The sequence below is a fragment of the Cucumis melo genome, chromosome 2, assembly GCF_025177605.1.
Source record: "Cucumis melo cultivar AY chromosome 2, USDA_Cmelo_AY_1.0, whole genome shotgun sequence".
In the NCBI taxonomy this organism is placed as follows: Eukaryota; Viridiplantae; Streptophyta; class Magnoliopsida; order Cucurbitales; family Cucurbitaceae; genus Cucumis; species Cucumis melo.
Window position 1 is genome coordinate 21,873,250 of NC_066858.1, and position 27,048 is coordinate 21,900,297.

The window sequence follows — 27,048 nt, forward strand, 5'->3', positions numbered from 1 at the left end:
AGTAATCCCCCTTTTTTAACCTTTAACTTTAACTTACCCACCACGTCAAATACATAAACACACGTAAACTCCACAAGAAACAAACAAAACAAAGTGATAGGCCACAGCTTCATAGGACAGAAAAATAAACAAATGCCAGAGAATCTTTCTCAATAATAATGCCTCTCTCTATCTCTATCTCTATCTCTATCTCTATCTCTATCTCTATCTCTGTCTTTATTAATGTTATTAGGAAGCAGAAGCAGAAGCAGATGAGTTGCGAATGGTCCTTCTTCCCTAATATCTAGCTTCTTCCATGCCTACACTAACACTACAACTACAACACACTCTCTACTTTATTTACTTCTTTCTCTCTCTCTAAACTCTTGATTTGATTCCCTACTGCTTTCTTGTTTCAATTTTCAACCAATCAAAACTCATCTTCCAACCAACTTCAACACCTCCTAATTTGTCTCCATTTTATATGGGATTTCAACACTTTCTATATTCTAAAACTAAAACAAACCAATCAAAACTCAGAACCGAGATTTGTCCGTTTAAACAAGTTTTATTCAATAAGTACTTTTATGAACAGTTACTATCATCTAGGAGTGTTTATATGGTTTGAAATATAATCAAAATTATCAAAAGCTAGAAAGGTATTGAAATATAGCTTGAAAATGATGAAAAATAAGATTTAATTAAAAATCATGAAACGAAATGAATTTAGTGACACTTCATGATCAAAATGTTCAATCCTAACTAAAATTATCTCACTTATCAGATAACTTCTATTTATTTTTACTTGTATGTTCGAGAAAATCGAAAAACAAATACACAAACCTCCTAAGAAAAGGAAAAGAAAATCACTGCACAAGCAAGACAATGGGGAGCACCATTTGGCACTGCTTGAGGATGTGTATACACTCCTCGACCAAGTCAGATAATTCAATTGATAGTACTAACCAAATCCAAACAATCAGGACACACGAACAAAAGGAGAGGAGGGCGTTAACCTAGTTAAGTTAAATATTGCTTACTGTTATTATGCATGCAAAAAGTAATATAACTATGGAACTATGAACATGAAGGTGGAGACCAAGAAAAACATCCATAGTGATATGTGTAGTAGTAGTGCACAATTATGAAAAGGAAGAAGTGAATGATGAACCCATTCGATGTTCACATTATTCCCGACACTATAAAAAGAAAATTTGAACAATACAAGAATAATACAAAACCAGATGAAATTTCATGATTTTGAAAGCAACCTGAAGCTGGAGAGAACTGTCGCTCTCTTTACCACTTATGTGATATCAAAGTGAATGGCAACATGGGCCTTGCAAGCAAAATAATGTTGCTCCTCAAAACCCTTGATTTTTTCTTTTTCAAAATTGGTTCTTCTAATCCTAGTTATGCCTCGAAATAATATCTCATGAATTACATGGAAGAAAACCTCCTCTTCCAAACAAACTTTGAAATTCCACAATGAATATTGAATGCTTTGGGGAAAAATTATAATGACACCAAAGTTATGGTCAATTTTCACTTGAATGGTTTTGTTGGTTCTTTAGATCTCAAGGCTTCAGAGCAATAGCAAGGCCTATCTTGGGAGATGAATCGATAGCTTTTGAGTCATACTCAGCTGACAGAGTCACCAAAGATTTTGGCCTCCACTCTCGTTGGAAAAGCATAGCTGCTTTTCCTTTGTTGGAGAATCGTGTTTTCATGAGCGTAACTGGATCCAGAACATGAGAACTTCCAATGGTAAAGGAGTTTTCAGAGGTGGAGAACTTGTGAGTCATTTCAGCCGCTACCATAGTCTCATTAAGAGGATCCAATGAATGAATATAAGATGCCTTCAGAGCCTGTCCTTTGTCAGTTCTGCATCAAAATTGCTTAATTTTTAGTTCAATAGCAAAAGCCAGATAGAATTAAAGAAATGAAATCAAATTCAAGCCCAACCCCCAAAGTGAGTTTCCAAGGATTAACTAGTTTGTTCGAGCCACAATTAGTGATCAAGTAGAACTTACAGCATAAGAGCCGCAGAAAAGTCTGACTTATTCAAGCTGATTCCGGCATTGTATTTTGTGAATGAAGCAGAAGTAGTATCAAATCCCACATCACCACCTAAACTAAAATTCTTGCTACCGATTGCAGCTGAAAATTCCAAAAGTGGACTGGGGTGGAGACCAATACTCGAATCAATAGCTGCATGAGGGTGGAAGTACTGAACATCCAGCTGCAGTATGCCATACATAGTCATTATCATGAAATTCCAGCTAGTATTCCGTTTACAGTCAATAAATCAGATAATTCCAAGTACAGAGATCATGCATAAAAGATATACTCAATGAGACGCAAAGCATTAGCCAACATGTCTAAATCATGTTTGGAACTGAAAAACAATAACACCATATTACACAAATTGAATTTTGGTTAGATTGGTATGCAAATGGAGAATTCCAATGATCAGAGAGTATCAGGGACTCAAGAAACCAATACTGGTCCTGTTACACCAGAACTACTTTAGGTGATATTTTACAATCCATATAGGTTTGGTTTCCGTTTACCGAACCACCAATTGAAAATAAAATATTTATTAATAATGCAAAGAAATACTTGCAAACTATTCATTTTTTTAAGCGCTTCTAATAGAAAACTGGTTTATAACAATTGGTCAACTTTCAAATTATTTTCAAATATTTATTTCATTCAATAGTTAATCAAATAGCTTAATCTACAAGCACCAAGTCATTATGTTACAAAACAGCAAACATGAAGATGTAAGCTATTGCAGCCTAGGAGTTAATTTTCTTCAACTACATAAAAAAAGATTGTCCAAACGATTTCAAAATTTCTCAAATTTGAACATCAATGGGGATGATTTCCTTCTTTAATTAGAAAAAAAAAATCCATACATTTCACGAACCTTGCCCGACTTGTGATCAGGTACTCTGAAGCTAAGCGTGGCCTTGGTAGTTGGTAAAATATCAGTCACGGTCACTTTTGTAGAAACCTGAAAAATGTTAAATTCAGTAAACTATCGTTGCCCTTTGGCTTAGAACTTCACAATCATTTTTAAGTATAAAAAGAAAAAAAAAACAGTAGCATAAGCCAACAACTAAAGTTCATAAAAAAGTTAAAAAAATAGTCACAAGGACAACTAAAATTCATAGAAAAATAGTCACGGTCACATTACGTTTGAATACGTATCAACTTTCACATCCACGGTTGTCTTTCCACTCTTGTACAGGGTACTGATATCACCAATAAAAATTTGATCCCGCTTCAAACCGGTGGCAGTTAGTCCCTGCATTATGTAATTCAATTTGAGAAGATTAGGTTTGCAAAATTTGGCAAAAGAAAAGTGTCATCAACACAGATGAATTTCACATTTTGGATGAGTACTGATGAAAAGAGATCACTACGGGGATCAGTAGTGTTAATGATCCAAAAATTTAAATTAAAAGAAAGGAAAACTAGATAAATATAGAAGAATGAGAACAGATAGGATAGATGCCTATTCTGGAATGAAGTTTTGTCTAAATATGCAATTGGCACACTATTTCCTGTATTTAGTTCTAAACATGGAATAAGGAAAGAAAGGCAAAAAAACAAAATCTCATAGCGCTAAAGCAATTGTGTGAAAGAAATTATTAGTCAACCACAATTAACTAATATTTCTAACATAAGTTGCCGAAAGAAAACAGTAAAAATGATGACTTTAAAGGCTAAAAGATCCAGAACACCAGAACAATGGTAGCAGTGTTTTCAAGACGCAAGGCCCACTCTAAGGCAACAAACTTTTTAGTCGCCTCATTGAGGCGACAAAAAGGAATCACCTGATTGAAGCGAGTTACAGTTAATAAAATAATATAAATAAAAAAAATAAGATCAGAAAGAAATTAACTCAAATAATCTTGAGGAAAAAATATTTAAAAAAAGATATGGAAATAAAAATGATTTTGTTTCTACTTTGATTCTTTTTCTTTTTTAATTCTCCTTAGTTCCTTTGATTTTTCTTTAATTCTACCTTTACAAACTTTGATAATTCCTTTTAATCCTATTGGATAAGGTCTATTTTCTAAAAAAAGTTGAGCAATTGAACAAGGCGAGTGCCTGGAAGTCACAAAAGGCGAGTGCCTTGCTCTAGGTGCTAGCCTTGGGTACTTGCAAGGCGTTAAGGCCTTGCCTCTCGCCTCAGGTGAGCACCTGGCTGCACCTTAACAACACTAAATGGTAGTAGCATGAATGTAGATATACAGAACAATGGAACTCCTGATCATGAAACAAATCCATGAAAGTTTTCCTTGCTTGATATTGATGAACGATAAAACTCCAATAAGCACTTTATAGAATCGATTATAACAAGTTAATAAGGCTAGGAAACATAGGTTCACAGAAAACAAACGGATAAGTTTTCATAAATTTGACCTGTTTGCTCAGTTAACTTAATGTCTATACATTCGAGAAGCATAGATGAAATTGGTAAACTACAATCAGCCGCGAACGCACAAAAAAGCGTCATAGTCAACCAAAACAAGGACAATTAGCTTGAAAGTTTCAAAGTTAAGAAGCATATCAATATAATTGAAAGAGTAAAACAGGACACCACATTTGAAGTGTAGGAATAGGGAAGACCATTTAATATCGAGAAAGAATCTAATGAATCTGAACCAGGAAATACCATTCCATCGGAGTTCGGTAGCAACAGGGTAAACTTGTGATCGAAGTTGTAGTCTTTGGTTAAGAGGTCTGCACGATCACCATCAAAGTGAAAATAAGCTTTTGGAATTTACAACTATGCCAAGTTACAGCATAACATACAGATCCATGATTCACATCAAATAAAATTATAGCATATAATTACGGAATTTTAATATAAATACATAAATACATAGACACACAATAAAACAGATAGGTCCCAGATTTCTTGAGTGTACATATGCATGCCTATGAAAAGAAGGGGTGAAAACACGTGCGAAGAAAATATGTACATTGCTCGGGCCCTATGGAGTATTGTTAGTTAGAGGGGGTTCGGGGAGGGGTCAGGTGAGGTATACAAACACTTCTGATCTGTGAGTGGGATTAACTGTTTAGTATAAATTACTTGAAATTGCTTTCTGTATGAGATCTTGAAGAGGAAGGGGAGCTCTGCGAATTCTCCCTCTGCTTGTAAATAAATTGAGGCTAAGCCTATCACTATTTCATAGAGAAAATAAAAGAATAAATAGGTACAAGTGCTAATAGGAAAGACCAGTCATTAGTGCCATGACTCATGACTCATGCGAGATTTTAAGAACCGGTAAAACATGTTCTTTGTGAGTAACATGGAATACAAAAATTGAAGCAAAGCCACCTATTGAGAGAAAATCAATTAAGGAAACAGAAAAGAAACAAGTCAAAATACGCATCTCAGATGCACAGGGAAAATAGATAACATATGTACCTTTGGCCTTTTTGCCAATATCTGAAAATGGCGCTGGAGAACTGCCCATGATTCCACGAAATAGTCAAAGTTCGTACGTTCCTGGAAAACATATTTAGAAAGGAAACAGTTAGGCATGGTTTTGTACCATACCCGCCAAGCATAGATTTTAAGGGAGCAAACCCTACACCAATCAAAATTGTGTTAAAATTTCTGCACTAATTCAGGGTATGAAGCTAAAACAAAACATAATAGTCCAGACTACACAGAACACAAAATTCATAAAGCAATAAAGAAGCAAAGCAAACACAACAATATATAGTGGTTCGACCACTACATCCACTTTGAGAATCAGCTTGGATTTTATTAAGAGAAAATTTGAGATACAATTACAGAAATCAACGACATCAACAATCCGTAATTAATCAAAGCAAACCTAATTATACCGTCAACACAAACGCCAAGAATATGAGAGATCCGCGAATACCCTCTGAATCTGAGACCTTAACCCGTCGGAACTGACCACAAACGGTGCTCAAAACTGTCGTAAACTCAACGCTGCAAAAGCCGTCGGAACGCGCCGTCACTCCCCGTCGACCGTGACCCAAAAACCCCGAAAAACTGATGCCCAAACACTGCCCAACACACACCGTCGCCGCCCGTCGCTGTAATGGCCGAAGGACGCCGTCGAGCTTCGCCGTGAACGCCGAACAAAAAAACACCACCGCCGTCGTTCTCTCTCTCTCTTATGGTGTTGACTGTCGGCTGCCCCCTCCCTCTTTTCTTCTCCTTTTCTTTTTCACATATAAACCTAATAGAAAAGAAAAAGAGTGATATATTTGCAAAAATGCCATTAGGCATCTACCCTTAATGTAAAAACCCATTTTCAAACAACTCTTACATAATTTGTCAATTTTTTCACAAATTGATATAACAAAAAATTAAAAGGAAACCAAAAGTCCAATTTTCCTCAAGTATGGACCTCTTAAAAAATAAAAGAAATCCCATATAAGTGAAATAAAAGTCATATATTAGCTAGTAGATGGCAATGAGCTACCGATATATATAACATGTGTATCAGATTTATAATAAGTTTATGATAATTACAGATCATGTTATACTTCCATTCTATATTTTCATTTCCTTGAGTCAAAAACAACAAAGTTTGATACTAGACATTTAATACACAAAGCATTAATCGTGTAGAATAGCAACATAAGGAAGCAACAAGCTAAGGAATAGAAGAAAGACTCAGGGTCTCACATCATTTTCTGACAAATTTTTTTTTTGTAAGCTCTCTAAGCCTACTTGAGCAAGGGCCTAAATATTTTTCAAGAAGAAGTTCCTTGACACAACATCTTTCTGGAAGTATCCATTACAAATATAACATACCACATCATACAACTAGGTGAAAATCTTTCCATTCAAGCAATGCACATCAGAAACTAACCTTTGAATCTAGGTTGATTAACCTATTTCTTACGCGGCTTTTCCTACTTTGATTCATAAATTAACAAGGAAATTCCCCACCATGTTTTCTTCTCGAGAAGACAATACGAGTATCCCATCTTTGAACCTCTACGAGAAGGTAATCAATCTAAGAAGCATTCTACAATCAATAGTCCAAACTCCGCATTTCAAGGTATTAAATAGATAAAATTTTATTATGAAACCTTTGAAAATCCATTTCATTTCACACAGAAAGGGAACTAAAAATCTCCATTTGGATAGTCATCGGTTCTAGAATTGAACAACTTATATCGCTAAAACGAGATCAATTGATTTATACGAAGTAGAAAAACATTAACAAGATGAAGATTAAACAAAAAGAGAATCGCCTTAACCTAAAAGGAATAGTAATGCGGCAATACGCAAGGTAAAGATATAAGTTAAAAGAAATGAAGAATTAGTTGGTTAAAGGGGTGATAGATTAAACAGGAATTACATCGAAAAATTGTAAGAAAATAGAGATACCTGCCGCGAATTAATCGAAAAGGTTTTGGAGCAAGAATTGCCGACAAGGCCAGAGTCCCGAAAGCCCTAAAGAATATGAGGTATCAAGCAATGGGCGATGAGGACGTGGTCAGGTTGGCGCTTGTCAAATTTTGAGTATTGATTGCTTCACAACTACAGTGCCACGTTGCACTTATTTAGGTAGTGATTGGTTCTTAGAAAACGCAAAGTAATGACTTGGACGTTTATAATTTGGTATTGTTAGTAGTATATTGTGGCAGTCGTGATTTCAACTTCGAAATGAAGAAGGTGATGGCCGCCCAGGTTTCCTTTCCTTTATTTCTATTTTCTTCCTCCCTAAAGGCGTCAAGATAAGGCTTATGTCTCAATGTTGTTGCTTCTGACGTCTTTTTGGCCATCAGAAAAACCTCTATTCTAGTAAAAATAACTTTTTAAAGAACAACATTTGAATTTATTAAAAGTACCTTATTAAAATTCCTCTGCCTCTCCTCAACCTAACCCATATATTCGGGTTGGGTGGGCTGCCAACCCGAATTAAGTTTTCAACCCAACCCAACTCAAGCCATAAAATATGGGTTGGATTGGGTTGTCGGGTTGATTTTCTTTTTTTTCTTATAAATCCTAATATTCATAAAGTTCAAATTTGTTCCTTAAAAAAAAAGTTAAAAATTGTTGTACGTTCAAATTTTAAACATAGATAAACTCAGTGTCATACATACATAAATTCAAAGTTTCAAGAGTTACAAACCTAGATAAATTTATGTTTCCTTATTATCATTGACTTCAAAAAGGAAAAGAAGTAAACAAAAAGTGTCCACTCTAAGTCTCTACCATTCATGATATAATAAAAATTATTATTTTCTTTTATCTTTTGCACAAAAAAAAAATGATAATCCTCCTCCGTTAAAGAAAAACAAAAGAGAATTGTTTTTAGTTATTTTTAACAAGCCCAGATGACCAGATGCATAGGAAAATCACATCAAACCAAAGAAAAATATTCAAAAATCATTTAAAGAAGAATCACAAAACCAAACTCCTTAAACATTTACTTCCATCTTGAACCAAATAAAGAAGAGAAGGACAATAAGTCAGAAAATGATGACAAACCTGTTACGATGACCGTCAGAATCAGAAGGAGGGAACTTCGTTCTACAACCACACTGCTGCCACGCTAATCCAAATATAGATTTAGAGGGTTCAAATCCTCTTTTTTCTCTCCTCAAAATAAGAAGAGAGGTTTCTCCCATAGCCGTTTGAGAAGCAAAGAAAACAAAGAAGACAAGGAGACAAAGAATGGAGAAGAGGTTGAGATGAGGGAGACGGAGAAGACAAACATAGAAGACGAAGGTGTGCGTTACGACTGCGAATGGAGAAGATAAGCAGACGAAGGACAAGCAAACGAAGGAGACGGAGAAGGCGAAGAAGCCAAGGACTAATGGGAGGAGAAGCGGTGCACATGTATAAAACTTAACCTAATTCTTCTTCTTCAAAATGATGACAAACCTGTTACGATGGCCGTCAGAATCGGAAAGATGGAACTTCGTTCTGCAACCACACTACTGCCGCGCAAATCCAAATATAAATTTAGAGGGTTCGAATCCTTTTTTTTTTCCTCCTCGAAATAAGAAGAGAGGTTTCTCCCCGTAGCCGTTTGAAAAGCAAAGAAGACAAAGAAGACAAAGAAGACAAGGAAACGAAGAATGAAGAAGAGGTTGTGATTGCGAAGAGAGAAGAGGTTGAGATGAGGGTGAAGGGATGAAAGTCATTTACACAGCGTAAGAATTAGAAGAGACCATAACTCAATTTAATTGGGAACCTTAAAAAATACCAATACATTGGCAAAAGAAATTACAAAACTAACTTCTATGGCTAAGCATGCTTTTAAGAAAAATTACAGAGAAGAAAAACTTATGCACGTTGACGACTCTGAATCTACCAAACTCCAATTTTGGGCACCACCACTTAAAAACCTTCCTATTTTCTGGATTAAGATGGTTTGTGGGAACCAAATTGGAAGGAAAGAATTTTTCAGACAGAAAATTTTTTTCGGAGAGAATGCGACGTATGTAAAAAAATTCACAGAACTTGTGTTACGTCGTACCAGTAACTCCCTCGACTGAAGAAGAGGGAAGTTAAGAGAAAAGTGGGAATGTGGGAAAACCACTCACGTTTCCTATTAATTTAATAAATAAATATCAATTTAATTTTAGTATTAAAATAAATAATTAATTTAATAATAAATTAAATCATATTTAATTAATATTTCATTTAAATCGTATTTAAATGAATACCTCTCACATAACCTATAGTTTTAATTTAATTCATTTAATTAAATCAAATTTAATTAAATTAAAATAAACTAAACTATTAATTAATTCTCCAATTAATTAATTTCTAAATTAAATATCTTATATTTAATTTGATCCAAATTTGAATCATATTCAAATTTGAATTTCTCTTATAACCTATAATTTTAATATGTATCATATACACATTAAATTTTAACCTATAGTTTTAGTATGAATCTAATTCACGTTAAATTAATATTTGAACTTATTCAAATATTTTATTCTCTCATAAATTAATTTTAAATCATATCCAAAATTAAATTTATATATTAAAGTTTAATTAAAATATAAACTTTATATTATAATGTATCAAAATACATTATAAGTAAATTTGAACATTCAAATTACAAACAATATAAATAAATCTCATTACCCTTTACGAGCTAGGAAAGGGACCTAATGGACATACAAATCAGAAACTACAATGATATGAGATTAATTGGCTAAACTCATTAACCACATCAATCAATATTCGTTAACTATGTGTACACTCCACTAAAGACTCACAGCTGAACTCTTATCACTGTAGATATATTTCTGTGTCAATGGATATAGACCAATACCAGTAAGTTAATCTTTCATAAGTGTTTGTAACACCAGCTGGGTCAAACTGCCGTTTTACCCCTGGGTTACTTCTAGTCTTTAAATACCGGTGTTCCTCTAATGAACAACGTGTTTATGGTCCACTAAATGTGTAAGTTATCAAGACTTTTAATTTCAAATAAGTGTATGTTTTTTTCTTTTAAAACTCATATTATAATTATTAGGATCTAATTTCTTAGTAAAAAACTATCGTACTTTTAAAAAAGTTAGACATTTAAGTAATTAATTAACAATGTCTTATACTTTTTAAATTGAATTAACAAGAATTCGAAATTAATTTACAAACTTTCAATTATCTTCATCACCCTTTATGACATCATCACCTTGCCATCGTCGTCTACGTCGCATGCGTCTACGATCTGTGTTGACAACATTGAGTCATCGAGTCTGCTAAATAATTTGTTCAGCGTACGACTTCCGTGGTTCTGTCACATATGTTTCCCAAAGCTTCTTTATTGTGTTCCATGGAGAAAGTTTGTTTTTTGTCAACAAAAGTATACTGAAAGATTGTAAGTAATACAAACTAAATTAACGTTTTGTTATTATTAAATGTTTAAAATAAAGCATATTAAATCCTTACCATGCAAATGATGGAAAACGCCCTCTTGGGTGATGAAGCGTCTGGTAATCGACTTGTTGTACTAGAGAAAATAGTTCTCTGATATTGTCGGTTAGCCTGTGGTGGATGCTTCAACCCGAAAATTATATCGTGAATTCCACATCCCGATATGTTCCGCATGAATTTGACGTCAATCCTGATCATGCTTACCCCTCAAATCTATTTGATACAGGCTCAGATCTGTGAAACTAATCATTGGTGGCATTTGCAACATATTAAACTGTCACAACGCCCGATCTGGTTGATGCTTCTCGACCAGATGAAAACAAATCAATGGACCCACGTAAGTCCACACCGCTTGACCACTACGACATCTAAGAGGAAGCGATGCCATAATGTCGGACGTGTACTGTGTCCAATTTATCTGCTGAAAAAACAAATGTCAGTAGGCAATAAAAAATAAAACTATAGAACATTCGTATAATATTTTACTACTTGAGACTGTCTCAGCCGATCAAGTGTCCATGATATGCTAGCAACATATTTGTTGACTGTTCAGATGCAGGTAAAGCACCGCTCCATCTATTTGTAAAATAAACCATTAATAAATTATAAATAGTGCAAATCTATTAAAAAAACAATACATATTCACAATAGTACCTGAAACTCAAAGGTGGGCCATCTGAATGTTGTAGCGTTCTCTGTGGCGCTACAATGGGGAATTTGTCGTATGCCTATACTTATAGCAGCATTAATGGGCCAACAATCTCTAAGGACTGTGCATGGCTCACTCGACAAAGTTCCCTATACAACCATGTGAGGGTCACAACACCCCATGTATACGTATCAGCCTGGTAGAAATCGAATATGAATTGGAGAAACATACAATAGACCAGGGTGTTTGACTTATCGGTAAAAAGAAAGCCTCCAATTAACTGCATAATGTACGCACGAGCGTATCTCTGAATGCTCACAACGTCAGCATCTGGCAACAATTCTTCAAACTGTTTTTCCAACCATGGAAGACTCAACCGCTGACCTTTCATATCAGGCGGTACAATTTCCAAGAAATCCTCGTAGATAACCTTCCAATTATATCTTAATGATCCTGTCAGAGGCTCCCCATCCATTGGCAGCCCCAACTGCACTGCAACATCCTGTAGCGTGATCGTGCACTTCCCACAAGGCATGTGAAATGTGTGGGTCTTTGGTCTCTAACGCTTGACCAGTGCAATAATCAAATGCTAATCTAACTGCATGAACCCAACATGGGAATCCCCTAAAAATCCAGCAGCCTTTAAGTATGGTGCAATATACTGGTCGAAGGGGATGGTACGCTGAGACGCTGCCTCTCTCCTCCGACAACTCAACACGATGGTGGATGAGGTATCTCATATGGTTTGTGATCTATGGGTCGTCTGTAGATATAGATGGTTATCATCAACTGGACCAGGATCCATTCTGCAAATAATATAAAAAAAATTCATTAATAACATGAAGAAGAAAAGTAAGACCATTATATAATTATATAATTGCACTAAAACAAAAATATACATTAAACCCTAATTTAGTATACATGAATCCACTACAATTTTAGTCACAATGTTTACATTTATTATCAAAGTATACTCAAACATATGTATAAAAATACAGAAGCAGTTCATTAAACCTTCCTGAAATTACATAGAAGCAATTACATCAAACAATTACATCATAAAATCCTATAATACATCCTACAACAACAAATATTCTTAAAATTACATCAAACAATTTACATAGAAGCAGTTAATTAAACCTTTCTAAAATCTTAGAATATACAAATCAGTGTCTTGAAGAAGAAGATGCATGTTGAGGAAAAGTACGTCTGTTGTGTCCTTCTACTTTACAGAGAGTACATTTGAGTGATTGACGAGACTCTTTCCATTCCATTTCATTATGGATCCTAGTAGTTGTTGGTCGATGGGTCCTTTAAGTAAGTTTGCATTTAGGCAAACTTTGGTGAATGATAACTCAAGCCAATAGTCTGGGTGTTGGGTTGGATGGAATCGATCGGCACAACATCGTTTAAAGTTCGATAACAAGTAGCATTCATCAATGTATGTTACATATGTCAAGTGCATATAATTACAAATTGCAATTACATGGGAGCATGGTATCTTAAACGATTGCCACTTGTTGCACAAACAGGTCCCTTCCATCAAACTCACTACCTGTGTGTACTGGCCTTTATATGGAGAATCATACTTATACCCGTGTGAACCTCAAACGTCTGAGTTTCTCTATCAATGGATGTCATTAAATGTATAGAAGCCCGTTTTTCCCACCTCCTTAGCTTTCTCATCGCATATTCCGTATAAACTTCGTCATGATCAATTGCTTCACTTATCTCATCTTTTCGGCGTTCGAAGTACAGAATTATGCGATAAAATGTTAATCTAACCAAAGAAGTGATGGGTAACATACGAGTTCCTTTAAATACCCCATTCATACATTCAGTTGTGTTGCTTGTCATCCACCCATATCGATTCCCATTATCGTGAGACTGGATCCATTTTTGTAGGTCAATATCTTCAAAGAACTCAAGACACTCTAGGTTTAATTGCTTTAGTTCTTTCACGGTTCTTATAAATTTGCGCATTTTGTGTTGACTACATGCTCTAAACACAAAATCTTTCAGTTGCTTCGATTTGTATTTATTATTGAAGTTGCTAGCAACATGACGAAGACAATATCGATGGAATGCTCGATGTTCACTCCAACCTATCTTATCTTCTCATTATTAATGGCAGAAAGAATGCACCTATGCCTGTCGGAGATCAAGAAAATATCATCTCGATCAGTAATGTACTAGCTTGATGCATAAAGAAACCATGACCAACTGGACGAGTTTTCCACTTCCACAATAGCAAATGCAAGAGGAAATATATGACCATTTGCATCGATAGATAGGGCAGTTAACATTTTGCCTTTATACTTTCCATACAAGTGGGTTTCATTGATCTGAATTAATGGCCTACAATATTTGAACATGATGGAAAGTATATGAACGCAACGGAAAACATGATCGAAAAAAAATTACTCTATATGCAACTAAATACTTTAGTGATTAACATGCTTAAGACAACCCTAATTACACTAATTAGGGTTAAAATAAATTCTTACCTTTGAAGCTTTTTCTGAAGCTCCAAATCTTCTCCTGAACTCAAACTGGACCACCACTAGAGTTGACCCGCTATTTTCCGGACTTGGAACCAGGTTGTAAAACCTGTTCAAAGTAGGAAATTTGAGAAAGAGTTTGAATTTGGAGGTAGATTTTGGTGTGAGATTTGGGAGAGAAAAATGTTTATTTTTGTAATTTAAAATTACAAAAAATGGCAAAAGAAACTTCTTCAAAATGAAAATTATCCCTTAAATAGACTAATTACATGCAAAATTTGCATGTAATTGAATCACCAAAGCCAAACACCTCACAATCCACTAACCACTAGTGGATTGATTCACCATTCCATTTTCTCCTAGTGGGCTTGGTGTCATCACCATGAGCTTCCACATAGCCCACTAAGAGTTAGTGGGATTATCCAACAAAATGTTGAATTTTCTCACTAACGTCAAAGGCAAAATGGTCATTTGACCATTATAGTCAAAGTCAAACTTTGAATTTTAAAGTCAAAAGTCAACATTTTGACTTTTTACCATTTTATCCATCTTGACTAATTTCGGCTTCCCGAGCAGAATCCGTATTCATTTTTTAAAATTCAAATCACTTTTGAATATAAAACCAGTTAAAGTTTGACTTTTCAAAGTCAAAAGTCAACATTTTGACTTTTCACAACTTTGACCATTTCCATCAATTTCGAGCTTCTAAATATAAATCCATATTCATATTTTTAACATTTAAATCACATTTAAACATAAAGCCCTATAACTGACGGCTATATCACATATATTCGTCGGTTTCTCTCTCCCTACCGAATTCGAACAATTCGAATTATTCCAACATATTGTTCAAAGTTAATTACGTATGAGCTAGCAGGGGAACCTAATGGACCTATAGACCGTAGGCTCCAACGATCCGAGATTAACTGGCTAAATCCTTTTAGACCGAGCTAATCAACATTCGTTAACTAACGAGTCATTCCACTAAAGTCTCGTAGTTGCACTCCTCTCACTATAGATATATTTGTGTCCATTTGATATAACCATGATTAGTAAGTTAATCATTCACAGGTTGTTCATAACCTCGGCTGGGTCAAAATACCGTTTTACCTCCGAGACTACATCTTATTCCTTAAGTCCCACTGATCCACTATTGAACATTTGGTTTAAGGTCCAACCTATAAACTGAAACTCTCTCAGGCCAATGAGAGGGTGAGATCCCTTGTTCAAGAATTGGATTCAGTCCTTAAGGGAACAACCTATCTACTAACCCTAAAGCGGGTAGGAGTGAATTCCATCTTGTACCCTATATCCCTAGCCATCCACCCGGTCTTACCCTTGAAATGGGAAGCTTGTTGGGCCAGCGACATTGAGTTGCCCTCACCTATGCAGATCTAAGGATAATACCGTTTGAGCAGAAGTTCATAGGTAGCTTAGGATTAAGATTAAGTTACTTAGGTAATTATTATCGAAATAGTTAGTTTATATAGTCAACGGGGTTATAACTTAAAAGTGACTATTTCTTGGTTCCAGTCTTATGTAAAGAGTACATAAGATGCCTCCACTTCCATGTCTCTACATGAACAATTTAGGATCACTTCGTTTGTATTAACTACAAAACGGGCCACATCCATAGCATTTCCATAATAAGGCGCCCAACCTTATTCATACACTATAGATCGTTTGGGCTATAAACTCAAACTTGATCCATGTTTATGTCTCTACATAAAGATGAAGTGTACACTAGATAGCCTCGGGACCTTAGTTAATTGGATTTAAGATTATAGTATTATATTTTCACTAATAAGTCATAATAACCACTTCATTGAATAGAATATAGTTTCAACTACAAACTACGAGTTTTATGACATAAATTCCAACAGAACATTTTTATTACAGAATCAAATGCTCATAAAACTCTTCCAAAAATGGTTGTACCTGGTACATCAGATGGAAGAAAAAACCAATCAACTTGAGTTCCCAGATTATAATGTACAACGGCACTCAACCAGTATGGGAGCTCATTGTACGATTTCTCCTAGTCACAAAAAACGACAACCAGGGCTTTCCTCTTCACTTGCCACACCCGTTTGTACTTCACAATGTAATCGTACTGTTGTTTTATCATTTCCACGAGCACATGCATAGTGACACTACGATTAGCTCTTACTATGTTTTGAATTTCGACACTGATGAAATTAGAATCTAGCTGTGAGTGATCTTGTGTTAGGTTTGAGTACAGAATGAGTGCTCTCCTTCCAACCGATTGATTTCAAACAATCTGTGGCTCTTACGCCTACTTCCACGTAACCTCTAATTGCAACCATTACTCCGCTGTTTGCATCGAACAGGCCAAATATTCTAGTTCGATTCGACTACAACAATTTCGTAATGTTGCGTCACACAGTACTTTTTTACGGCTAACTGAAGATCTTCCTTGCAGTCAAATAACATTCCCTTCTGAATTAAACAGGATGTGTCTATAGATTCATCCCTATTTGCCAATGTAGACCCTTTTCACGAACAGAATTCGTAATGTCCGAATCTATCTGTGTAAATATCTCAGAAGGGATCCTTTCATTCTCTTCTTCCATATTTTCTTCGTTACCAAATAGTTCATCAACTTCTACATCTATATCATTATCTCTATAATTACCAAGTTTAAGAATAACTAAATCTTCAGGTCGCAATGACATATTTAATTAGCTGTTAAATATGAATACCTCCATTAGAAGTACCTCACCTCAATTATTATTAATAATTATCTATGTGGTTTTTTTTTTTTGGACTTTGAACCGAGTAGCTTGGTTATTATTTGCAAGAGAACCACCGATTCCATCCTTTGAAAAAAAATTCGGACCGGGTGGGTTTGTTGGTTTTGTCTAACTTTGGACATCCCTAATAATGATTCACAAATATAGGTTATATTCTTTTAGCTTTAACAAAAATTTTGACAACCTTGGGCTCGACCAATAACCTCAAGACATATTGACAAGCGAGAAAAGCCCAAACCAAATAATCTCTAGAGGGTTTCATCTGGCTTTCTTTGCCTCACAAAACTAATGGAAATGTTAGTTACATTCAAATTATATAGTTTGTTATGCTAAATGAAACTTAACAATTTAGCTTAATCAATTAACAAAACTATTAGATTCATATCTTCATTCTCTACATCACAACAAATAAAATAGTATGTGAATTGTTCGCAGAAAAAACTTCCACACCAAGCCTTTTGTGGACTTTGTGTCAGCCCGCTTCTTTGATTTGTAGGAGTGAGCATCGACATTTGAAAAATCGATCCGAATGACCAAAATCGTCCGAAATTGACACCCGATGATCGGTTTTATTAAAAATATGGTTGGTGGTCGATTTATTTAAAAAGTTATCATAAAAAAATGTTGACTTGTTACCCGAAACTGACCGAACCTAAAAGTATATATGTTATATAAATAGATATAATATATATATTTGAAGTAAAAGAAAGGTTGTCCGACCCCGTGGGCCATTAAGGGTGGACAAAAAGGAAAAACTGGCGAGAAAATTGAACCAATCGAAATCGACCTACGGTTCGGCCGATCGGTTTAATTCTTGAACATCGGTTGTCGATCTCCCTTAGTATAAAGGGATTAGGTCGATTTTCAACCCCGATTTTTGTACAAAACCGCCGCTCGACCAATGATCACCATTATCAATTTCATCTTTTTTTTTTTTAGTTAACCTACGTGAGAATACTCGTACTCCCATTGGTGTGGTTTTGAGTCAACTACATGTTGATGCTTGAATTAGTAATGAAAATGTATACTTCGACTAATCACAAAGAGCAAGGTTAGAGTTGTCATCTTTGGGTTTTTGTCAAATAAGCCTATTTATAATATCCTTTCTCTAATGCAATGTCAAACGAGCTTGTTTATATATGTAAGGTCAACAATGTCATGGTTGTAGCTAGTGGCGGATCCATAAGTTCTAGAGAGGACTAGAAGATAGTTTTACCACTGAGCTAACTTCTAAAATTAACATTATTCTAGTTTTGTGCATATATGTAATATAAAGAACATAGAGTTGACAAGGGGTTCAAAACCCCCTTCTCCCGGGCCTTTGCTAAATCCATCGGTGGATTGTAGCCCCCAAGATAGCTATCAAAGCGTCAAGTCTAAGCTCCACTCATAAATTTTATGATTAGTTTAATTTCTTCAACTCAATTAGTTTGTTGAAATTTGAGTGTCTAATTTTTTTCCTTTTGAGATATACGAGTTTCTGTACCACTAAAAATATAAAACTTCGAAAAGTAACCTGCGAACTATATAATTATAACTAAAACACAACTCCTTGCTCATCATCTAAAGGAAAAAAGTGTATAAATACGAATGAACTATGAACGTAAAATTGATATAAAGTAGTGGGAAACATTTTCAACAATAACCCTCGTAAGTACTAAAAATTATGTATTAAACAATAATGGCATACGATATGATATGAAGAGTCAACGGTGTTGCTTAGTTTATAAATAAGTTGGTATTAATTTTTTTAAAAAAATTAATTTAATAATACGGGTAAGTGCAAAAGTGCCTAAATTACGTAACCTTTATTTGACCAAAAGCACTTTACACATCTTAAAGCATTTTTGCATTTACCACCGCTCTCCACTTTGCCACTACACTCACGCTTTGTTCCACACCCATATTGCTTCTTTGCTTCTGCGAACTTTCTGCCTTTTAATATGCAAAAAATTAATGCCTTCAAAAAAAGCCACTAAATTATAACGTTTGTCTTTTTAAAAAATTTAGACCATAAACTAAAATCACTCTTATTATTATTATTATTATTATTATTATTATTATTATTTAATCAATTTCTTAAAAATTAATTTAGAAATTTATTAAAAATATTAATACTAAAATTAAACAAATTTCAAAATACACAACAATACCTAACATATGTGTAAAAGAGTTTGGTATTATTATTTTGAAAAATGAAGTATTTTGGTTTGATTTTCCCTTTTCTTACATATTAAGAAGTCAAAAAAGAGTTAGTCCTAAAACCACGAGATTGACAACTTAAATGCTTTCATTATAAGATATCTTATTAACTAACACCTCTTTCTTCCTTCGTCTCCTTCTTCTTAATAATTACATTCTTCGATTCCCAGAATGCTAAATTCATTTCCCTCTTTACATTTCTTTCAAATGGAAGTTACCAAATCCCCCAACAAGTCCAACCGACGTCGTTTTGTTCTCCCTTCAATCTTCTTCATCCTTTTCCTCTGCGTTTTAGCCTCCATTAACGAAGCTCGTTTCGACGCCCTTTTGAAGTTCGGCCGATGCTCCGTCGCCGCTGCCACTACTTCCTTTGACTCCTCTCTTGTAAATTCTTCCTCTGTTTCCAACGACACCGATATCCGTATTCTCATCGGCATTCTCACTCTTCCCGATCAGTACAATCGCCGTCACTTCCTCCGCTTAATTTACGGCACGCAATCCTTTTCCGGCGCTAAAATCGACGTGAAATTCGTCTTCTGCAATTTAACAAAAGAGGATCAGAAAATTCTCGTCGCCTTGGAAATTATGCGGTACGACGACATTATAATCCTCAATTGCAAAGAGAATATGAATAAAGGCAAAACCTACACCTACTTCTCCAGTCTACCGGAGATCTTCAACAACAGCGACGACGGCGGTTCTTATCCGCCGTATCACTATGTGATGAAAGCCGACGACGATACCTACATTAGACTAAACAGCTTGGTGGAATCGCTCCGGCCACTTCCGAGAGAAGATCTGTACTACGGATATGTAATTCCTTGTCCGAGTATGGATCCATTCGTTCATTACATGTCGGGAATGGGATATTTGATATCTTGGGATTTGGCTGAGTGGATCAGAGAATCGGAGGTTCCGAAGAAGCATTTGGAAGGGCCAGAGGACAAAGTATTTGGGGACTGGCTTAGAGAGGGGCGGCGTGCGAAGAATCGGTTCAATGCGAAGTGGTCGATGTACAATTATCCGGAGCCGTGGACGGGATGTACTCACGAGCTTTGGCCGGAGACAATCGCCGTTCATCTGTTGAAGAATCAGGAGAAATGGATTCGTACATTGACGTATTTCAATGTCACAGCGAATTTGAAGGAATCGAAACTATACCATATTGATGCATAGGTGATTCTTCATATGGATTAAATAAGTTTTGTTTTTCATTTTTTGGTTAATTCTTTTCAAATTATACACAAGAAGATTCTTCAATGAATGATCAAAATATCTTAAGTTAGAATATGTATACAATGTTTTGATTCACAATAAAAATTGAATCGTTTTATTTTAAAACTAATTAAGTTCTTGAATTTTGAAGTTTTAGGAGTTTAATCCCACTAAATACTTTGACTTTTAGGGAGGTGTAAAGTTATTATTTTATTTTTGTTATATTTTAAAGTTTTTTGTTATTTCAAATTTGATGAATTCTAGCCAAATATATATATATATATATATTTGAAAATCCACGATCGATTAGTGTATTATGTTTTTTTTTTTTAATTTTTTAAAATATATATAAAACTAAACTCATTGCCATCAACTATCCAAGTGATCAATTGCTTGTCCAAGTGATCGATTGCTTTAGTGATTGATATGCTATTTCTTTTATGTTTGCCTAATTTTCAAGCCTAATACCAAGATTGAATTGCAAATATTATTCATATAGAAAATTGATTTAAGTTTTTCTATTTAATTTTTTTTAAAAAAAATCAAACTATGTTAATCTAAAAGTAATATTTCATCTATCTACCTCTTTCATTCTTATTCATCTTAACTTCAATGGTAAATAGAAAAAAAATGACAAAATCGACACAGTCAACCAACCGAGGGTCAAATTCCATGCCATTTTTATGGCCGATCTCTGTTTTCTCATGAAACTGATAATGATGGACCATTGTAGACATATATTTCAAAAATTATGCCTGTGACAACCCAAACATTAATACTGAAATGTCAATAAGGCCCACAAAGTTCAAAAAAAACAAACATATCTTTTGCACCAAAACAAAATCCAATGTGATTATTTGGGTTTGATCTACCCTAGAATGCATAACCTTAAATTTAAACTCTCTTAAATTTTAATTAATTTAGACAACTTATTAACTTATGAAATTACTAAAATACAAAATTTATTACACTTGATTTTTATATAAATGGTAAATATTTTGTCAAATATTATATTTTTACAATTAACGTTTTAAAAAATAAACTTAACTTAGGTTGTTTGATGTTTGGTACGTAACTTATTCATGTATTTTAAAATATTATATTCTTATTGATTGGTGCTTGACAATGATTGATGTATTAAAAAAATTAACACGTTTATTAATTATTATTTGATAACTTGCTTATTCACTAAAAAAAATTAATATGTTTGCTTAATTATATCTTATAGACTACTTATGTATTTAATTTTCATATACTATGATAGATTATTTAGGTATTTTAGCTTTAATTACCTTTATTTCTTTATAAATTCTTTTATTGGTATATTTATTTTGTCTTCTATTTATATGATAGACCTAGAGTGGAAATCATATCAATTATGTACAAACATGCATTTTCATATATACATTAATGATATACCCTATTATATACACGGTATAACATTTAATTGATATACCTAAACTAACCATATTTATGATATACCAATAAAATTTTAGGTCAACTGACATCTGATTGTAATAAGTAGTAACCTTGCGCTTTGTGATTTGAATTTTTCCTATTTCAATTGTATACAAAAAGTATATTTACAATATAAAACTACCTCAGGTAGGTTTTTCAAAGCATACAAAACTTCAACAATAATTTTTTTTATGTTGTTCATAATCACGTCTTTATTTTTTAAAGAAGAAACTTTGAGGTATAAATTTTATTTTATTTTTTATCTTAAATTTATTCTAATTAAAATGAATAATATTTAGGTTTAATTCAAGTTGTACTCATCTTTATGCGTCTATAGAGTTCAAAAGTATATATTTTATGTATAATGACATATAATTGAGAAGACGGCATAAAAATAAGCGTAGCATAAGACCATGAAATTATATATATATATTAATAATTAGTTTTATTAAATAAAGTCAGTATTGTTATTTTATTTTGGATAGTTTGATGTGTAGTTTCAACTTCATTCTACTTATGTTTGAATTTTATATATAGGTACCATAAAACTTACACTTTTTACTCTTAGTTTTCGTTTACCAATTCTTCAAGGACTTCAAACTTCCAAGTTTAATTTGAAGTGTTTTCAAACACGAGCATTCGAAGTACAAGAATTCAATTTCCAAATGAGTTTTTGTCTTTCAGCCTAACAAGGTTTGAAAGGTTATTGCTTCTTCCAATGTTTTTTTGCTATCTATCTACCCTTGAACAAATCACTAACTCTACCACTAACACTGTATTTTTCCTAAATCTCTATTTTATTTATTTTCTTTTAGATTCTTTATTTCTTCTTTATTTTTTTCTATAATGGTTGTTGTGCATACTCTAGTAGAATTGAATCATTCCCAACTACTTATGGGCACGAAGACCTATCACCTAAATAATCCCACTAGATGAAAATTCAACAACACCAAATATGCACCTCCACTTGATGAGTTGAACCACAGTAGATTTGGGAGGAGAATTGGTGTTGTGCATTATTAGATCACCGAGAGAGAGTAACGTCCCAACTGAATGGTATATATTATAAATTTTATTCTTACCACGGTGGAATATATGTGATTTTTGTTCTTTTTTCATTTTTTTGGAGGCATGAAATGTATGTTTGTTCACTTTGTTTCAATTAAGTTTTTCTGTTTATCCTTATAGTTTCAAAGTCTGTGTTATGTTTTCTTCTGATAGAGTGCAAAAAAATGTTCCAAAATAGGAAGTTGTTTGATGGTTGGAGAGAAATGTTGAAAGATCTCTGTTTTCTAAAATAAAAACCATTAATCTAAGATTGTTCCATTTGAATGAATCCTCAATCTATGCAAAGAGGAATATTATATTATAAGGCCTCAACTAAAACTTTTTAATAGAGTATAAATCTTAAAGACTCAGAAACATTAATATGCCTCACTTCAATCAATAGTTTCAACTTGAAATGTTGTCGTCACTGTTTTTTGCAAGTTGATCAATTTACTTTATTTTTTCTCTATGTAACCAACCCAAATATTTCTTGAGTGTTAAAAGAATATTATTACTTTTTTTGTTTCCCTTGTCAATATCTTCCTTCTTTACATGTTACTTTTTGTATACATATATAGATGGTATATTGTTTGGTTTTAGTGATAGTAGGAGTTCAATTATGGTTAGACATTAAGAGGGGAGACATTTGTTGTCCCTTTGAAACATTCCATAGACTTCTTATACATTTTTTTTGTTATCTATCTAATTGTTATATATGAAGCTTCTTATTATATGTGTATAAGTTTTGTGTTAATAGAATTAATTAGTTGATGGTGAAAATTATGCTTGTAATGATAGGATTCAAAGAAGTTATAAAAAAAAAAAAACACGTAATTTTTTGAAATTATAAAAAGTTACACATATGGATTTATTGACAATAAACATATCTCGTGACAAATCATTTGTTACAGAAAGTACCCAATTTTGAGTAATTGATGATAATTATTATTTGTCATAATATATTTGACGATATTGTCATTTTCTTTGTGATACTTATTATTTGTTATGAAAAGACTAGTTATCGTCAATAATCCTACCTTTATAGGTGATGCAATGATTATAAATAAATGTCATGAATGTTACCGATGGTAGATCTTAAATGTTCATATAGTCCTTTTTTTTTAGTGATTTTAATAGTTTTGTCGTTTAAAACAATTTCTCACAATATTATTTTCATTTTCCACTCTATATAAAATATTAAGAAAAAAAAATTAGTAATATCAAATTTAGTCCATGAACTTTTATAAGTGTATCAATTTAAACCTTTAACTTTCATAATTTTATCAATTTAAACCCTCTGATTATAATAGATGAGTCGAAAAAGAAAAAGAAAAACCTAAAGAAGAAGTAGAGAAAAAAAATATAAAAATAAACTTTTTATATGTGTTTTATTTAGATATATTTATGAAAGTTGAAGGTTTAAATGTCACAGTTATAAAAATTTAAGGTCTAATTTGATGTAACTTAGTTTGATGTTTAAATTGAAACAATTTTAAAGTTTAGTGTTCAAATTGGCATTTGTGCTAAAATGTATATAAATATAATTTTTTTTAAAGGTGGGGGAGATGACCATAATATGAACAATGTCATGAAGTAAAACCTTTCTTAGGAATTTGAGTACCTTCTAGAGTGCACTTATTTTATATGTTTTTCATCTTTTCACTGCACAAAAGTCGGAAATATAAGACGTCTCTTTGTTTTACTTTATCAAGGAGCCAAAAATGGAAAGGGTGTATACTTTTGAAATTAAGTGATGTAATTAGAAGTGAATGAATGTGATGATTTTAGCATTAATTGCAATGAGATTATTTATCCCAACGATGGAAACCTTTCCAAAATTGATGATTATAAACCAAATTTCTTGGATTTTTGGGACTTTTGGTAATTAATTAAGTACAATTTATTATTCTTTTAATTTTCTTCATAATAATGTAATTCACTTTTCCTATGTTGTTTTCTTAATCATTAAGCTCCGAATTTTAAGTAACAATAATTAATACACGTAATGTACATATAATGCACAAACATTTTCCAACTCATATCATCCTTTGTTCAAAGAGTACAAGAAAAGATCACGCGTAATGTAAATAATATATTTATGTGTATATAAAACTTCCAATTTTCTTTCATTTTAATGCTTTTAAAATAGATTTTTCAAATGTGTTTAAATTGTTTCCTAAATAAATTAAATTTTTTTTTACAACCTTCAAAATATTCATTTAAAAGGATCAATTTATATCCCCACTAAAAATCGATTTAGACTAATTGTTTTAAAAATTATTAATGCATAAACTTCATGTATGTATTAAGACTTCTTAAAGCATAAGTAACACAATATATATCGAAAAATAGAGAAGTACTAAAATTGAATGAATATTAGATGAGTATACGTGTGCTTTTTTTTTTTATCCTCTTAATCTTCCTTTGATTTTTTTTTTCTTTACATATTTAAGGAACAATTATTTGATAATTTATAAATAATTTTGTTTAAATGATTTATTTTTTTTAACGGAACGACTTTAGATCATTGTAAGTCACATTAAACAAAGTCTAAATTATTTACAAGGTTTATTTATTATTTTAAATATGTTTACGAATTTTCTTTAACTTTTTAAAAGGTATCCATTGATTTCATCGTTGATACATACATTTGATGCTTTTTTTTTTCTTTTATAAAATTACATGTTCTTAATTTTGAAAATATGAATTATAGATTTCTAAACTTTCAAACACATATTCAACCTTTTTTTTTCTTCCAAGATCCACTAATATATATTAGACATAAAACATAATTTCCTATTCTATCGGGATATCAATATTTTTAAAATATATTTCATCAATATTCAATTTACATTTCAAATGAAGCAACCAATATATACAGAAAAGAGAAATTTCAATTAATAAATAATTACATTATAATAAAGAACAAACAAATCTTTGTATTTTCCATTATTCACTACAAAAAATACAACAAAATTCTTGAAATTTCAAAACCAAATTCCTAAGTATCCCAATTATTGCCTTCAATTTGTCATCCAATGAAAGCAAGTGGGACATCTTGTTGATGAGAGCCAAAAGAGAGAACTAATCAAAGCACACAATAATTGAAGTTTTCACAACAAAATTCAAATACTACTCCAAATTCAAGGCTTAATTATTTAGCCATTATGAATATTCATCAAATGATCATCGATTCCAGTAACCCCCATCTCTTCAAATTCAAATCTTCTTGAACTAATTGAATTGAATCTGCCTCACCAAATTGGAGAATACACAGGTGGGATTATATCGACGATTAATCAAAACTATTTCGACGGCAATATTGAAGCTCAAGTGACACCTGGCGTTCGATTCTGAGCTGGCGATAGAAATTAGCAATGAAAGCCTCCGCACGGGAGTCCACGTCATCTTCAGAAGCGTAGCTGGTGGTTCTTTGAAGCCCACGAGATGAAGAAGAAACCGGCTCTTCTTCCATAATAATATCTTCGGAACAAGCTGCCTTTAATCCTGGACGTTCGTTGAAGCTAAGGCGGAGATTTCTGGACGAAGTCCGGCCTAACATCGCCGCTAACCGCCATCTTTGAATGCTAAAATTCATCATGAATTTAATCTTCTTCACCGCCTTCCTCAGCCGACCCAATAAGCTTATCGCCTCCATTAATGATATAGATATCAACTGATTTGACTTTTTTTCTTCTTCTTGCTATTGGTTGTTGTTGTTGTTGTTGTAGGAGTTTGGTCGTTAATTAACAAAAAAGGGGATAATTTAGGAGTATTTATAATGGTAATAGCCGGCAATGAATAATAATAATAATAATAATGTTGTGGATAGGATATTGGTTGGAAATTTCTGTAGGAGCTTGAGAAACAAGGAGGAAGTAATACGTGTGGAATTGGAAGACCGTGTGATATGACAAGATCAGTAAGGTCAAAAGTTTGATGTAGTCTTTATTTGATTTGATTAATCACTTATTTTGCTTCATCGATTATGTGGGGTATGAGGTAATTACTTTTTGGTTATTTTTTAAACTAAACATTTGATTCTTTTTTTAATTTTATTTTATTGTTTGAGATTATAATTGAGTCAAGTTTCATAACACCTTCCCAATGTGTGAGATTTTTATTTGTTTAAGCAAGAAGATGGTTTTTTTTTATAAGCAGATTTTCTTATATAAATGCATGCATGATGATCTAATTTTATATATATTATGGTGTTTTGTAAAAGTGATTCAGGTGGAAGCTACCAAATTATACCGTTTATGAACAAGACAAATTGGTAGGTGTCAAGAAAGATGGTTGTGG

At 33.0% G+C, this 27,048-nt stretch overlaps 4 protein-coding genes across 6 annotated transcripts; 1 reads left to right on the forward strand and 3 right to left on the reverse strand.

The window, feature by feature from the left end:
• Positions 1-1,138: 1,138 nt before the first annotated feature.
• LOC103494273 (mitochondrial outer membrane protein porin 4) lies at positions 1,139-6,253 on the reverse strand. 3 transcript variants are annotated; one of them, XM_008455389.3, is made up of 7 exons: positions 5,857-6,253; positions 5,432-5,512; positions 4,670-4,737; positions 3,182-3,292; positions 2,912-2,998; positions 2,013-2,221; positions 1,139-1,863 (listed from the first exon to the last, which is right to left on the reverse strand). In XM_008455389.3, exons 2-7 carry the CDS (start codon positions 5,478-5,480, stop codon positions 1,557-1,559), a joined length of 831 nt encoding a protein of 276 aa, XP_008453611.2. In that variant the 5' UTR covers positions 5,481-5,512; positions 5,857-6,253; the 3' UTR covers positions 1,139-1,556. The 3 variants fall into 3 exon arrangements, with proteins under 3 accessions (XP_008453611.2, XP_008453613.2, XP_008453612.2); XM_008455391.3 differs by having other exon boundaries at positions 5,898-6,209; XM_008455390.3 differs by having other exon boundaries at positions 5,847-6,209.
• Positions 6,254-11,634: 5,381 nt separating this feature from the next.
• LOC127148304 (serine/threonine-protein phosphatase 7 long form homolog) lies at positions 11,635-12,084 on the reverse strand. Its single transcript, XM_051081786.1, has one exon. It carries the CDS (start codon positions 12,082-12,084, stop codon positions 11,635-11,637), a length of 450 nt encoding a protein of 149 aa, XP_050937743.1.
• Positions 12,085-19,148: 7,064 nt separating this feature from the next.
• On the forward strand, positions 19,149-20,285 carry LOC103494272 (hydroxyproline O-galactosyltransferase GALT3). Its single transcript, XM_008455388.3, has one exon. The coding sequence runs from the start codon at positions 19,198-19,200 to the stop codon at positions 20,200-20,202; it is 1,005 nt and encodes a 334-aa protein (XP_008453610.1). The 5' UTR covers positions 19,149-19,197; the 3' UTR covers positions 20,203-20,285.
• A 5,671-nt stretch (positions 20,286-25,956) lies between these two features.
• LOC103494271 (uncharacterized) lies at positions 25,957-26,508 on the reverse strand. The gene has a single exon (XM_008455387.3). The coding sequence runs from the start codon at positions 26,402-26,404 to the stop codon at positions 26,042-26,044; it is 363 nt and encodes a 120-aa protein (XP_008453609.1). The 5' UTR covers positions 26,405-26,508; the 3' UTR covers positions 25,957-26,041.
• Between the last annotated feature and the right edge of the window lie 540 nt (positions 26,509-27,048).

Coding starts and splice junctions, on each gene's coding strand:
- LOC103494273 (XM_008455389.3), bottom strand. CDS start 5,480: ATGGGCAGTTCTCCAGCGCCATTTTCAGATATTGGCAAAAAGGCCAAA. Junction 4,738..5,431: donor TATTGGCAAAAAGGCCAAAG/GTACATATGTTA, acceptor GTGATCGTGCAG/ACCTCTTAACCAAAGACTAC. Junction 2,222..2,911: donor CTGATCACAAGTCGGGCAAG/GTTCGTGAAATG, acceptor GGCATACTGCAG/CTGGATGTTCAGTACTTCCA.
- LOC127148304 (XM_051081786.1), bottom strand. CDS start 12,084: ATGCCTTGTGGGAAGTGCACGATCACGCTACAGGATGTTGCAGTGCAG.
- LOC103494272 (XM_008455388.3), top strand. CDS start 19,198: ATGCTAAATTCATTTCCCTCTTTACATTTCTTTCAAATGGAAGTTACC.
- LOC103494271 (XM_008455387.3), bottom strand. CDS start 26,404: ATGGAGGCGATAAGCTTATTGGGTCGGCTGAGGAAGGCGGTGAAGAAG.